This window comes from Heteronotia binoei, chromosome 20 (assembly GCF_032191835.1).
Source record: "Heteronotia binoei isolate CCM8104 ecotype False Entrance Well chromosome 20, APGP_CSIRO_Hbin_v1, whole genome shotgun sequence".
Lineage (NCBI taxonomy): Eukaryota > Metazoa > Chordata > Lepidosauria > Squamata > Gekkonidae > Heteronotia > Heteronotia binoei.
The window spans coordinates 13362134-13378111 of record NC_083242.1 but is presented as its reverse complement, the minus strand read 5'-3'; the positions used below and the strand labels follow the sequence as shown (position 1 = coordinate 13378111).

At 48.8% G+C, this 15978-nt stretch overlaps 1 protein-coding gene across 2 annotated transcripts in view; it reads right to left on the bottom strand.

Moving 5' to 3' along the window:
* The window catches only part of XPO6 (exportin 6), a 65099-nt gene that overhangs the window by 28246 nt on the left and 20875 nt on the right, over positions 1–15978 (bottom strand). Inside the window, exons 5-12 of one of the 2 annotated variants that reach the window (XM_060260545.1) lie at positions 14153–14312; positions 12981–13058; positions 11514–11967; positions 8568–8694; positions 6530–6639; positions 3266–3374; positions 2643–2735; positions 104–173 (exon numbers count right to left, since the gene is read on the bottom strand). In XM_060260545.1, coding sequence (XP_060116528.1) covers positions 104–173; positions 2643–2735; positions 3266–3374; positions 6530–6639; positions 8568–8694; positions 11514–11967; positions 12981–13058; positions 14153–14312 — 1201 coding nt within the window. The remainder of the gene's footprint in view (positions 1–103; positions 174–2642; positions 2736–3265; positions 3375–6529; positions 6640–8567; positions 8695–11513; positions 11968–12980; positions 13059–14152; positions 14313–15978) is intronic. The other variant, XM_060260546.1, reaches the window with a different exon arrangement.

Sequence of the window (15978 nt, the reverse complement as noted above, 5' to 3'; positions counted from 1 at the left end):
TGTTTAGTGTCACAGCAGAGACACAGGATAGGACAGCCCCCCCCCCCCACAGTAATGCACAGCGAGTGCGTACAGGACGTCAGCCAACAGGAATGGGCCTTACCTGTCCCTGATGTCACAATGAACTGTTGCAGTCCCAGATAGACATCCAAGTTTTCCTGAAGCACCGGAAACTGGGGGAGGGAAAGGGGAGACTGAGGAACGCGACCACAAGGGTTTCAACTGTAAGGAATGCACACGACAGCTCCCTGTCGTTCCTGAGCCTGGTCATGAGTGCGATTTAGCCGCCTTCTAAATGGCCCTTGCACGTTTAAACCTGAGAGTTCAGAAGGGGTGCCGATACTCCCCCTTCTGCCAAATTATTAACAATGCTCAAGTCAGGACAGGCCTGGGATGAAAGCAGTCCCAAGAGACAGATGCTTTTTCCAGAGTGCCAGCGGGAGACATAGGCTGAAATCTCCATGGTGCCATGGAAACTTGTTGGCAAGGGTGGAATTCTAAGAGGAGCTCCTTTGCATATTAGGCCACACCTCCTGATATAGCCAATCCTTCAAGAGCTTACAAAAAAAAGCCTTGTAAGCACTTGGGAGGATTGGTTACATCAGGAGTTTGTGGCCTAATATGCAAAGGAGCTCCTGCTAGAATTCCACCCCTGCTTGTTGGCATCTGAAGCTATCTCAATTTTTTTGGGCCCTCCCACCCTCTGCTGCTTCCGAGCAGACGGAAATAGTCCGCTTGGAAGCAACAGTGAGGCTCCCGGTCTCCCTGTGCGTGCCGCCGCTGCCTGCCGTTGCTCTGACAGGCACGAGAGAAAGGAAAGTTCCCTTGAGAGCAGCTGAATGTCATCCTCTCACAAGACTAAGGGCAGGGCTTTTTTTGAGCAGGAACACAGTTCCGGCTGACTTGACATCAGGGTGTGGCTTAATATGCCACAAGCGGACAAAGCAGTGGCGGGCAGTGATGGCGCACACACGGAGACCGGGAGCCTCGCTGCCACTGCGCTCGCCCTTGCCGTGCTGGCGGCGGGGCAACAGCTGCGGCTTACCCATGGGGGGGCACAGTTGTGTGGGCGGCCTGCAGCAGCAAAAACTCCAGCGCTGCCCCTGCTTCCCATCATTCCCTTACAGCAGTAATTAGGGGGAAGCCGAGCAAGGGAGGGAGTTCTGATTTCCGCTTAAACAGAAAAGTGTGGCCTCAGATCTCTGCCACGGGGCAGCCATGCTGTGTGCCCGTCTGGCCTGCATGACTCCATCTTTGTTACATGCTGGGGCTTAGTTGCCCTTAGGGGGTTTTTTCGTAGAAAAAGCCTAGCAGGAACTCCTTTGCATATTAGGCTGTACCCCCCGACATCACCATTGCTTCACAGGACATTTTAGAAAAAGCCCAGCAGGAACTCCTTTGCATATTAGGCCACACCCCATTGCCAAGTCATCTGAAACTGTGTTCCCGTGCGTTCCTGCTCAAAAAAGGCCATTCCCTTAGTCTTGAGAGAGGATGATGTTCAGCTGCTCTAAAAGGAACTTTCCTTTCTCTCATGCCTGTTAGCAGAGCTCTTCAAAGCCAGGGCTCTTTCTTCCCGCCACTGGTCAGCAGGTGCAAGACTTGTCCAACTGTTGGAATAGTTTAATTAGGGATTACTTGACTGGTAGCCAGCTTTAGGGTATAAGGTACCCAGTTTTAGTTAGGCATATGGTCTCAGATTCTGTCGAGCTTCACTATCTGTATGCGCTTGAGGCCCAGTTTTTGGGACTGTCCACTCTTTTGTCATCTAGGAACAGCATTCCCTCTAAGCTGAGTTAGTGAGCTAGCTCAGTGTTTGCCTCCGGCTCACGTTTTTGTCTTAGCTCAGGAAGGATGGCCCTAGAGCAAGCTGATTTATGCAGTAGCCAGATCACTGGCTCACAACTTTAATGCCAGTGGTTTGCAAAGTAGAATTTTTTGCTCACAAGACTCCAACAGCTTAGAGGGAGCATTGGGGGGGAGCAGCTGCCTTTCCTGCTAAGTTTTGATACTTTACTTAAAATCTCCTTATGAGCAAACCAGGATCTTGCGTACCATTTCCTTAGGATTTATGCAAACCCTGGAGCTCCAAGCCGGGGCCCCTTACAGCCCCACACACTCACATGGGAACGGCAGCACAGCGCCCTAACCCACCAGACTGCTGCGAGAACACGGTAACGATATGCCTCATCCACCAGAAATGCTCCACAGAATCAGAATGTCGCTGTACCAACTGGCTGGCAAATGAAGCTCACTTGGAGACCTTAGGCTGGTCGTTTCTTCTCAGCCTAACGTACCTCACTGGGCTGTTGTCAGAGAATCATGTATGCTGCTCTGAACTCCTGGGAGGATGAGATTAAAAACCCCCAAACTGGACTGATGGTGACCTATCAGTGATCCAAGCAATGGTAAGAATCTGGTCCCTCGTAGATCAGATGCTTATTGACCCAACTTGCGAATCCAACTCACCCCCCCCCAGAGTGGCTACCCAGAGAAAGCTAGAACTCCAGCCTCCTTCCCAGAAACTGACAAAGCAGCTCGATAAACTGTCCGGTGGGTGCCCCCTAGAGTTGGGTGTCAGGGATTGGACAAGAGAATCAATAGACAAGGTTTTGGGATCAAGGCGGACGTCGCTTGCTTACCAGGGTAGAGAAGGCGTGGGTTGGCAGAAGCTCCATAACTTTGGCTACAACTTCTAAACTCTGGCGTAAGTACCGCTGCCACTCTGTCTGCTGCTACGGGAGAGAAATATCGGGGTCAGCTAATTCACTCCTCCCCTACCCTGTGAGAGTACAGTTTCATTACTGTTGGGGGTGGGGTCGGGGAGAGAAAACATTGGACACCATCCGGCATCTTGGGCAGATTCCTAGCCCCCAACTTCTGTTAAGGCAGCTGCTTATAAAACTGCACATGCTTACACATGCTTACAAAGAGCAGTCTGAAAGCATTTAGTGGTTTAATCTAATTTTTAATTAAATTAATTAAATTGAGGGGTGGTGGTGGAAATAAAGCTCTGGCAGGTTACCCAGTGGGTTGTCTAGCCCAACTTCTATCCTGCACATGGCAACCCAACTTTCCAAGCTTGTAATTCTATGGCGCAGAAGATGCAGAAAGAACCCTCCCCACCCCAGCAAAGGTCAGCATCAGGAAAGTAGCTGCCTTAGCTGCGTGACAAGTTATTTAGAGGCCACAATGGAACAGCATGTTGGTCTTGCCCAGACCTAAAGTCCTAAACACTCCTAAAGTCCTAAACACTGGCTCTTACATCATCATCCAGTGTCTCGTCGTCCAGTTCTTCCAACTGGGCCTGGTTGTACCTGAACTGAATCCGATTCAGCACCTCCGTTAGCAGCAGAACCAGAGCATCTTCGTACCTGGGGAATGGGCCGAACCAGAGAGCAACAGTCAGGGCAGGGCACTGGAACTCACGAGGGGAGTTCTAGAAGTGCTGGGGTTCCGCGCTAAGCACCTACTGCTCATTCAGAACTCCTCCATTATTTTTTTCATTCCCAGGGACCTTAGAAACAAAAGAGATGTGATAGAGATCCATGGGGGTGGGTGGGGAGGAGAGACCCTGATACCTGGGAGAGCCAGTTTGGTGTAGTGGTTAAGGCCTTGGGTCAGCCATAGCCTTGGCAGAGGTTGTCCTTGAAAGGGCAGCTGCTGTGAGAGCCCTCTCAGCCTCACCCACCTCACAGGGTGTCTGTTGTGGGGGAGGAAGGCAAAGGAGATTGTGAGCCACTCTGAGACTTTTCGGAGTGGAGGGCGGGATATAAATCCAATATCATCATCATCTTCTTCTTCTACCTAGTAGGAGTGGCTGAATAACATCTCACCAAGTCTGTTCTCTTTGCTCACAGGGTCCAGGCCTGCCCAGAATCGGGAGCCAAAGGACTTCAAGCAGAGAGGCCCTTTGTGGCATCCGGAAGTCCCACCCCATCCCTGTTTATTTTTCTCCCCTGTATGGATAAGCTCTTTGGGACCCAACTGGGGTGGGGTGGGGAGTAAGCCATACCTGAATTAAACAAACAAACCAATAACTGAATTTCTACGTGTCCACCCATTCAGGTCTACAGCAGAGAGGTGAGAGCTGCCATTTCCAAATCATGCACACCAGCTGATAACAGGGGCAAGGGGAGATAGGCTTTACTCCCCTTCCCCCAATGTTGTTCTCCCCCCCCCCCCTTAATCAATATTTTTAGCAGCTCAATCCCAGCAGCCTTGATGTGAAGGATTGATAGCAGAGTTCACAGGAAGACACTGGAGAGCAAAGGTTTTGTTCTGCCTTATTTGTTCAGGAACTTGGGCCCTCTCTTACAAAACCACCCCAGCACTGACGGAGCTGTGCACCTTTGGTGGGAAAATGCTCTGCTGGGAAACAAGCTACTTCCTGTGCACAAATGCAGAAGTCACCCACCAGCCTCCCCAGCTGCAAAACAACCCCCCCCCCCGCCCTCCCTGAACACAGACAGACAGCAGCCCCCGTGTTGATACAGCACATTGCAGGGAGAACTCCTCAAGTGGTGGAAGAGAAAGGAGAAACCACCTGGTGCAGGAAGTGCCTATGCTGTCTTTCTGAAACACAGTTTCTCTCCAGGAGAATCAAGAGGCTGCCCTCGGGGCTTCCTCATTTCCTCTCATGCTATCTTTGCCAGGAGGAGGGAGAGATGAGGAATCCTGAAGGACACAGTCCATGGTTACCTGTGTGCAGATCTCCACTGGCCCTGGGAGGTCACACCTAAGACCCTACACTCAAACAATTAAGGTCTCTCTCATCTGGGCATCAGTTTCTCACTGTACAAGTAGTTTAAGCTTCTCTGATATCAAAACATATGGAGGGATAGTGATGTGTGTGTCATTTTCTCTGATAATTCTAAGCCAGGGGTATCAAATATGCAGCCCGAATCAGGCCCTCAGAGGGCTCCTATCAGGCCCCGGAGCAACTGGCTATCATCTGCTTTCTTCTCCTCCTCTCTTGGTTCCTTCTGCATCACAGTTTGCTTTGCCAGGCCTCCTCAACCACACAGGAGCTACAGAACAAAACCACTGTGCTGTCCACTGGCTGAGGCTCCTCCCTTGAGGAGGAAGTGGGGGGAGGCAGAGCTTGCTTTGCCAGGCTCTATCCATCACACAGCAGCTACTGAGCCAAGCCTCTCTTCCTTCCATTGGCTGAGGCTCCCTCTCTCTTGGTCCCTTGGGGAGGGAGGCAAAGAGCCACAGCTTCCTTTACCAGTTCTCTGGATCACACAGTAGAAATACAAGGAAAACACCTTTAAGACCGAGTGCTAACGTTTTAAGCATGTTTTAAGGTTTTTTTTGGGGGGGGGGTTAATTGTTAATCATGTTTGTCTGTGTCCTCTATAAAGTTTATATCTCTGCTACCTAATCTTAAACAGGTACACACACGGCCTGGCCCAACAGGGCCCAGCTTGACAAGATCTCATTTATGGCAGATCCAGCTCTCATAACAAATGAGTTCGACACCCCTGCCCTAACCTTACTCATTGTCTAAAGTCCTGGGATGAATGAGATCTATATAGCTAGAGATAAATGTTAGGTAATTAATCACCTGACATTGTTTTGCTTCTGCATGACTAGCGGGCTGTAAAGAATGACATTTCCCCCTGCAGAAGGGGCAGGGGACGCAAGGCGAAGACATGCATCTACTCTCTTCCTGGGGACAATCCAACAAGAAAAAACAAACAGGCCCTCTCACTTGAACAGAGAGAATCTAGGTGCCATGCGGCATCAGCTGTACCATCAGCTAGTACTGGAAAATTATTTTGTGACTTGACTCTCATGCTGGCTTCCCTCCAAGGAGCTCAGAGTATAAGCTGCCCTCTGAGGAAAGCTCAAAGTGGAGAAAGGGAGCGTACTTGGCCCAAATTCAAGCAGGCAGACAGGGAAATCAAACCCGGGTCTCTTCAGACTGACGCTAACCATCACGCTGGCTTCCTTAGAACAATCTGTAAGAGGAACTTGGGTGAATAAAAACAGGCTTGCACTGCTGGGGACAGGAAGTCACCGGCAGAGTTTGTGTGGTGTAACCGCACTCCAGGCCGTTCCACTAACTACACATAAAACATGTGCTTTACAACTTTCGCTTCATGTGAGGGCTGTAAAAAAAAAAAAGCACTTCACCAAAAAGGTATTCCAGAAGTAGTGATGAAAGTGTGCTCCTCCTGTACTCTGAAGAGTAATAAGATTTGAATTTGCTACTCCCTTTTTGGCTCCAATTCCTTCCCATACTCAAAGCTAGCGACTCAGGATGAAAGAATTTGGAGCGGTTGCAGATCCCTGCCACGTTATACCCATGGAACTTGTGCAAAAACAAGCTCCCTTCCTCAGGGTGGCTGGGAGAACACACACCCCAGCAGAAAACTGACACACTCAGAGCTGGGGACCAACAGGATTGCACCCATGCAAATACACAAGGGCTTAAAAGCTCTGTGCACCAAAAAAATCCCAGAATCGACATCTTTAAGGGGTTTAACCCTGAGCTGCCTCAAAGGCAACTGGCATAACTTACCTGTTGAGGACTGCTTCCTTGTCAGCCAGGCGACTCTTGATCTTGCTGGTCAAATAATCCAAGAAGAGCGCCCAGATGTCTAAGCAGGAAAAGTAACCTTCATGGGTAGGCTGGAAGAGGGAAGGCAGCAGCACAGTACAGTCACTATCCAGAAACTCGTAAGAACATAAGAGAAGCCATGTTGGATCAGGCCAATAGCCCATCCAGTCAAACACTCTGTCAAAAGGTAAAGGTAGTCCCTATGCAAGCACCACTTGTTTCCGACACTGGGGTGACGTTGCTTTTACAATGTTTTCACGTCAGACTTTTTACGGGGTTGTTTGCCATTGCCTTCCCCAGTCATCTACACTTCCCCCCCCCCAGCAAGCTGGGTACTCATTTTACCGACCTCGGAAGGATGGAAGGCTGAGTCAACCTCGAGCCAGCTACCTGAACCCAGCTTCCGCTGGGATTGAACTCAGGTCGTGAGAAGCTTAGGACTGCAGTACTGCTGTTTTACCACTCTGCACCACGGGGCTCTTGTTAACACTCTGTCACACAGTGGAAAAAAACCAAAGAACACGTGCCATCAGGAGGTCCATCAGTGGAGCCAGGACACTAGACGTCCTCTCACTGTGCCCCCCAAGCACCCAGAATACAGAGTATCACTGCCCCAGACAGAGAGTTCCATCAATATGCTGTGGCTAATAGCCACTGATGGACCTCTGCTCCATATGTTCATCCAATCCCCTCTTGAAGCTGTCCACCACCTCCTGTGCTTGTAGCCACCACCATCTCCTGTGGCAGTGAATTCCATATGTTAATCACCCTTTGGTGAAGAAGTACTTCCTTTTATCCATTCTGACTCAACTGTTCAGCAACTTCATTGAGTGCCCACGAGTTCTTGTATTGTGGGAAAGAGAGAAAAGTACTCCAGTGGGAAAGGATGGCCAGTCATTGTTTAGACACCTGAGCTTCCTCTCCTTGTGCAGTAAGGCTGGCCGTCCTTTAAATGCTCACCCAGTATCTAACAATCCCACCCCCTCAGGCATCCCTTCCCTTCCACAGCTCCCAGAAGCTTCCCTCAGTCAGTCAACAGCAGCCAAAAAGTTCAGCCACACAAAGGGGAACCCAGGTTTTGCTACCTGAACAAGGTATGCTTGTCTCAACAAGTGGAATATACTCTTAATCCCTGAAAACACACTGGATGGAATTAAACTAAATTACACTGACCCCTATGCAACATACAACAATCTAACCTTTTTGAAAGAAGACGTGTCATATTTTTAACATAGAGAAAGAACACAAGACCAACTCAATTTAATTTACTATTTGGAGACTTGCTTTTGAACCACAGACAAGCTGAACAGGGACACACACACACAAAAACACAGGGAAAGATGGTGGCAAGCATTTTAAGAGCAGGCCTAACCCACCACAAAGGGCTTGTTTTTTAAAGCCTCATTTAGTTCTTCCATTCTGGGACTGAAAGACAGAGACAAGCACAAAAGGAGGAAAGTGAACCCTGTGCCTTGGGAAACAGATTTCCTCCCCCCCCCACCTCCAAGGAAGAGCTCTGCCCATTAATAATTTCAGCTACAGGTTTCTGCAACATTCACAGTGCTGTTCTAAAGAGATTTACACCATTCTAAGCCAACTGATGTCAACAGACTTTGAAGGGTGTGAGAGGACGGCACTGTTAGTGGCCCAAAAAGAGTTATTCAAATATGCCACCTTTTCAAAGCTTAACAAGCAAAAACCCTTGAAAATTCCACTCTGTGGTTTTGGTGAGGATGAACCGAGGCAGATAAGATCTGATTTCAGCCAGAACATCCACGTTTCTAGGCATCAGAGCGAATCTGCCCAGGGCTCGCTTCTCTGCAGCCAGAGGTTTCAAAGACTGCTTGCGTAAATGCAGGGGGGGGGGGGAATGTAGTTTTTAATCAAGGGTGAACAACTCTGAGCTGACGGGAAGCCATATGACAAATGCTGCAATACTTCCAAGTCAAGTGCCAAAAAGCACGCCGGATGAAACGGAAGGTGCACCGTGACGCAGTACCTGATGAAAAGTATATTTGAACAGGAGGGCCAGGAATTCAACCACAGGAAACTGGGAGTAGGACTCGATCCGCCGTAAGTGGACGCTCACAAAGAGGCGCAGGAAATCGGTAAACTTCTCGATGTAACTACAGGATGGGGGAGAAAAAGCAAGAGGGGAGGGAGAGAGTCCCATTAAGAAAACGTCTGAATCGGTCGGAAGCAGCAGCTGTATTGAAAATATTGCAATTCACTCGTTTTTCAAGCCAACAGTTAAAATTAAAGCCCTACAACAATTACCTACATGGCCGGTAACCCTTCCTTCCATTTAACACCTGAAACATAGCAGAAAGAGACAGTCGCGTCAACAGCAACTTCAGCCTGGTGAAAGCATCCAAAACACAGATCTTCTGCTAAGCAGACCCCTTGGTGCTTTATATGGACTGTGCACCCTCCCTCTGTTAGCAGTCAGCCATTAAGACAATTACAACTGGAAGGCCTCATGGTTCTAGAGTACAGCTTGACAAACCCAAGGAAGGAAGACCTGCGGCTCCCTCATCCCAAGTCTGAAGGGGAAGGGAGAGTCAGGAGCATAGGGGTGGGTGGGTTTCACAGTCATGTGCAGAATTGCTAATATTTTTTTTTTAAACCCCACTGGATATCGGCAATCTTTAGATCTAGGCCAGATGTTCTAGCAGAAAGCCATCTAGTTGACGGAACAGACAAAGTCGGACAAGACCATCCTCCCACTAAAACCCTTAAATTGTTTTGTTTTATGACAGGTGTGGCCAAACTTGCTTAACATAAGAACCGCAGGACATGAATGTCTGGTGTTGGTTGGTTAGGAAGGAAGGAAGGAAGTTTAAATGCATTCTCCAAGCTGCTCGTTGGCTTGGCTTGGAGAAGTGGTTTAAAGAGAGAAATGCCTTCTTCAAGCCAGCCAATGGGGTAGTGGGGGCTTAAAGAGCCACACAATATTTATGAAAGAGCCACATGCGACTCCAAAGTCAGTTTGGCCACCCTTGTTTTGAGAGAACACACACCAGTTCTGAAGCCTGGTTCTTGAAGAACAAAGTCCAATGCATCCATATTCAGCTTCTTTTAGCTACACCTATTCCAGCTACACAATTTCCTCTACCTTGTAGCCAGCACATATGCATCCCAGGAAGCTTTTCTTTAATGGAAGAGGTTTTGCACCCAACAGCTTAAAGAGGCAGGCAACCATAATTTCTGTAAGCAAGAGCATAGACCACAGCCACACAAATGAGGGACGGGATAGAATGGCCAAGTAAAAATGGGAACTGGGCAATGTCTGTTTGGATGCTGGGTCTTCCAGGAGGCTCTCAGTCCAAGCAGTCTTCTGCCACTCCCTCGAGGATACAGGAGCCTTCGTCATCTGTAGAACAGCCCTGTGGGAGGCTCCTAAGCCATAACCCCTACATGATGCAAGTATTACTGGAAGGTGTTGGAAATCATTTGATTTGCTGATGCCCAAGGTTTTAATCAGGTCTTTAAAGAAACAGTTTCACTTTCATTCACCTCACTGTTGTGATATTCTATATTTGATTAAGTATTAGTTGCCTTGGGTTCCTTTGCACAGCAGTGTGGCATATAAAGGTTCATACTACTGTACTGTCACCGCCCTGGGATATTTAAACAGCAATAGAAACTATTATCGCAAGTTAATACCAAAGGGTTTCTTGGATCCAAGAGAAGAAGAGTTGGTTTTTATACCCTGCTTTTCATTATCCAAAAGAGTCTCAGAACAGCTTACAGTCTCCATCCCTTCCTCTCCCCACAACAGACACCCTGTGAGATAGGTGGAGCAGAGAGAGCTCTGAGAGACCTGTGACTGGTCCAAGGTCACCCAGCTGGCTGCATGGGGGGGAGGAGTGGGGAATCAAACCCAGTTCTCCAGATTAGAGTCCGCTGCTCTTAACCACCACACCACGCTGGCCACCTGCAACAACTCCTGCCGGTTTCAAGTTCAGCAGCTCTTCCAGACAGCTAAACCTCTCCTGTTTGCTCTCATAAAAGTCTTCTTGCGGTTTTGCACAGAAAAATAAATCAGCGAAGAAGCCTGCTGATCATGGAGCTCAAGTAATAAATAAAAAGTGGGGAACAAACCGATTTTGAAACACCTTAGCTGATTGGTGGCTACAGACGTAAGCGAGCTCAAACAACCAAAAACATTCCCTGATTCATTAAAATGCCTCCACGTATTCTAGATCCAGCGGAGTTAGCCATGTTAGCGTACTAGTTTTTAACTTGATGTTTTATGGTTTTATATGTTTTATGGAATTGATTGCTTTTATGATACTGTAAGCCGCCCTGAGTCCGCTTGCGGAGAGGGCGGGATATAAATGTAAAGTAATAAATAAATAATAAATAAATAAATGTTAGTCTGTTGCTGCAAAACCGTAAAGAGACCAGTAGCGCCTTTAAGACTAGCCGATTTTTATTGCAGCATAAGCTTTCAAGAAACACAGCTCTCTCCATCAGATACTACTGGACTCTTTACATATTTTACAGCATCCCATGCTGAACATTAGCATTTTATTTCTTTCAAAACCTAGAGGTTTCCTCCAAGGAAGGGGGAGGAAGAATCAGAAAGCTAATCAGAAAAACACTACCCCTTTACCTCATCAGGTCTCTTCAGCTGCTTTCAGCGACAAACTGAACACAGGCAAATTCAGATCTTGTACCACCTCAGACCTGCAGTCAAATGTAATGGGTGGATGGGGGAAGGACAATACAACCCTACAAAACTGCTTTGCCAAAAAAAAAAAAGTAATGTGTCAGCCACTAACAGCCAACATACCTGGTTCCATCTCCCTACCCCCATCGCTCCATCACAGGAACTCTGAAAAAAGGGTTGGTTAGACACACCACACACAATAACCAATCAGCAATAAGCAGAGAATACAAACAGTCCTTTCTGTAGCTTGACCCTCCTCCCTCCCCTTACCTCTCGTCCAGTTCCTCCAGCCGCCTCTTCACCGTGTGGGCGTTGTTCTCCTTGGTGATCTTCTGCAGGAGGTAGAACGTCTGCTGGAACATCCGCAGCAGGTACTCTTCGAACTCCACCGGCACGCAGTTCTTGGACATCAGCTCGTTGATGCACGACATGGCCAGCACCCCAAGCCGGCCCCGCTCCGGCCCCAAGACAGAGTTCTGGCTGCTGCCATTGAGGGAGGGAGTCTTGCGGGCTCGGGTGTCGCAGCCAAAGCGGGCAAAGTGGAAGATGGTGGTGAGGAGGGAAGGGGTGATGCTCGCCGAGAGGGGAATCCAGCTAAAGAGGTGGGCCAGGCACTCGAGGGCCAGGGAACAGACGTACTCGCTTTCTGTGTCCAGGACAGGGATTGGCTGGTTCAGCAGTTTGGCCGTGCTGGGACTCTGCAACAGGCTACTTAGGAGGTCACCTGGGAAAGGAAAAAAAGCAAGTGCCTCGGTTCACTCTGGCAGAGCAAAGTGCAGGAGCTGCAGTAGTTTGTCTTCTTCCTGAGCCGCTGGCGCGTGTCAAATGCAGGGCCGGTGCGTGGGAGTTGGCGGGGTAGGTGGGTGAGCACTACCTTACCCCTTACCCACGCAGAGCACTCCTCTGAGCCTGCCTTGAAGGCAGGCTCGGAGGAGCGCTGCACAGTGCACTAAGCTCTTCAGAGGCTTCCTTAGAAGCCTCCAAGGAGCTTAGTGCAGGTGGAAAGCGGTGGTGCGGCAGCACTCTTGTGTGCCACCCGTTGCTTTCTCGTTCCCCGCTGCCCTGCACAATGACATCACTTCTGGAGACATCATGCCGCACGTGTGCAATGACCTCCATAAAGGAAGCTTGCAGTGTGTGTGTGTGGGGGGGGGCACGGCACAGGAGTCTGCCTTGAGTGGCAGAACCCCTAGCACCAGCCCTGGTCAAACGACATCCGCACACGGGAGCAGGAGGTGACAGTCTCCTTTCCACACCAGTGTCACCCCTCTGGAAACTGGAGTTACTTCAGCAGCATAGCAGGGACTGGCTACAGTAGCTTTCTTTTGTACCCACCCACAGACCTATGCCCTAAGACCTCTTGATCTGTAATGCAAAGGCAGCCAGCATCCGGAGTCCATATTCTACCTATTTTGGCCTCCCTTGCTATGACATTACTTTTATTACCACCATCTTATCGTTGTATCCCCTGGGCCTGTAGCTGTATTGATAATGTTGAGTGTACCCAACTGGAATGGCTGCCTATGTTGTACATTATTGTTTTAATGGTTTTACCATACTGTTTATGTTTTCAGTCTATAAGCATTAATCGTTGTTTTATATCATGTCGTTCTCCGTCCTGAGCCCACTCGCAGGAAAGGGCGGAATATAAGCCAACTAAAATAAATAAATGTATCCCAAGTGGATAAGCGTGCACACACACACACACAAAAGAGATGGTGGGAGAAATGGCCTTACCGCTTTCTCCCGACGTCGGAGATGGTGGCGGCGTGGCAGCAGTAACACTGTATTTGTCCCAGATGCTCTCCAAGATACCTATTACAAAAGCAGCACAAAAGCCACCAGTATTGCAAATCACCTCCTGTTCCCTCCAAGAACAAGTGGCAAGGTTTATACAAGAGCTCCCCTCTCCCAATGGAGACACGCATTGGTATCAGGAGCCAACAGCTGTTTTGGAGAGCCTCTTTCAAAGAGTTCAATCAGTCTGGTGTGATGCCAGCATTCAGGTATTACCAGCATCGGCATCAGAGAAGAAGACGCCAGTTTGGCCCCACCACAGTCTCTTCTGGGCAAGAGCAGTGGAGGAATGTGGAACTGAGCATTTTACACCCTCTCTCTTTTTGTTTGGGTATTTTGTGTTTGTCACGGCTGACTTCTGGTGACACCTGGTGGGGCATGGAGGCAAGGGACATTCAGAGAATTGGCTTACTATTGCCTGCCTCTGCATCCCAGCTCTGGTATTCCTTGGAGGCCTCCCAACCAAGTACTTGCCAGAGATGGCCCTGCTTAGCTTCTGAGATCTGGATTGCCTGGGCTATCCAGGTCAGAACCATCCTACCCCTTCTTGAAGGAGACTTCTATAGATCTCCTTTTCTGTTTTACCCTCACGGTTGCCCTGTAAGTTAGCCAGACAGAGAACAACTGGCCCCAAGGTCATGTGGTGAGGTTCATGGCTAAGGAGGAATGTAAACGCACAGTTCCCTGACCTTGATCCACTAAACCAACGGTCCCCAGCCTTTTTGGCACCAGGGATCAGTTTTGTGGAAGACAATTTTTCCACAGACTGGGGGAAGGTTTCAGGATGATACAATTGTGCACTTTACTTCTATTATTACATTATAATACATAATTACGCAGTTCACAGTCTGGTTGCTAACTGACCACCGACCAGTACCAGTCCACGGCCCAGGGGCTGGGGACTCCTGCACTAAACCACACTGGCTGCATGAGATCGTGATGGCACGATGTTGACATAAAAACAGGTGGCAGTGATAGTGTATGTGGATTATCTGCTACAAATTGTGAAGGTGCACAAAGAAATATTTAAAGGAACTACTGCCCAAATCCAAAAACCATCGCTGGGGAAAAACCAGGGATTCCTTCTCCTCATGAGAGCAACCGACCCTCACCTGTAAGAAGACTGAGGACTGTCTGGACCTGATCCAGGAGCAACTTCCGCAACTCTTCTTTCCGGGCTATGCTGAGATCCTCCCGTGGGCAGGCCAGCTCTTCTGACGTCGTCTTCAGCATGATCAGCCCAAGCGGTGTGGTTACGGGGGACTGGATCAACTGTAAAAAAAGCCTCAGGATTGAGTACTGGGGCTGGATTTTTCCCTCAACAAGATTAATGACTCTAGAAGAATATGATAAAATGTAGTATTGAGATGGGACTAATCTCTGAGCATAGCTGATGCCAAGAGATTTTTTTTACATGCAGAGTTTAAATAGTCACGCTTTGTCAAGTGTAAGAAGTCTGGTGACACATTCAGAACAGTCAAAAGGGGCAATAATAGCCTATATCTTGAATGACTAGGAAGGATGGATACTTCAGATATTTTATGCCATTCCTACAGAGTGACAGGAGGTTTGTCCAGGACGTATGCACTGGAAACCACTCAGAGGAGCAGCCAAAGGCCAACCGATACCGACAATGCCATTTGCACATTACAAAAACAAACAAGACAAGGCTAATTAGGGACAGAAATCCAGCTCCGTGTCAGAAAAGGCTATGCGCGAAGTGGACCCAGGAAACAGTACAACAGCTGACTTGAAAAAAATATTAACTCCCTGCTATCCTACTATGCTGAAGAAGTCAGAGCATGGGACTTGGGTAAGGGAGTCCTGGGTTCAAGTTCTGATGTGAGCCACAAAGCTTTATAGGTGATCTAAGACCAGTTTTTTGCTCTCATATCACCCATAAGGTGGGCGAGCCTCACTCACAAGGCTGTGGTTCCCCTCTTTGTGCCAAGTATGCCACCCAAAGTCATTGCAAGCCCACTTATCAAAGGAAGCTCAAGGCAACTTACAGGAAAAGCATGCACCAAAGAAGAGTCCTTCACTCTAAGTATGTTACCCTGAGCCACAAGCCACCACAACAAAACACATTAGCACTACTAATCCAGTAATGGCACGGACCCAGCAGCATCCAAACAAACACATGGGAAGTTCCCTCCAATGCTTTCCTAAGCTTTACAGCAATTGCCAAAAGCTGCTGGGGGCAGGTGCTCTCCTAGCATCCTTTGAAAGGCACTGTGAGCTCTGTGGGGAAATGGAAAGGAAAGGAACGGTCCCCTGTGCAAGCACCAGTTGTTTCCAACTCTGGGGTGACGTTGCTTTCACAACGTTTTCACGGCAGACTTTTTACGGGCACTCATTTTACCTACCTCGGAAGGATGGAAAGCTGAGTCAACCTTGGGCCGGCTACCTGAATCCAGCTTCCGCCAGAATCGAACTCAGGTCATAAGCAGAGAATTCAGACCACAGTACTGCAGTACTGCTGCTTTACCACTCTGCATCACGGTGCAGATGTAAATATGAGGTGTACCCAGCAAGCCTACTCTGTATTCAGAACTTAACACACACATCATTATTATCACCTGCATATTGCTGATGGGAAATTGAGGCTGAGAAATAGCAGCTTGCTGAACCAACACCTAGCATGGTGGTGTCAAACATGCGGCCCGGGGGCCGAATCAGGCCCCGGAGGGTTCCTATCAGGCCCCTGAACAACTGGCTGATTGTCTGCTTCCTTCTGCGTCACAGCTTGCTTTGTCAGGCTTGCTCAATCGCACAGGAGCTACAGAGCAAAACCTCTATTTTCTCCATTGGCTGAGGCTCCTCCCTTGGGGAGGAAGCGGGGAGGGAGAGCTTGCTTTGGCCAGTTTCTCTCACTTGCAGAGCAGAGTTACTGAGCCAAACCTCTTTTCCTTCTATTGGCTGCAGTTCCACCCCCTCA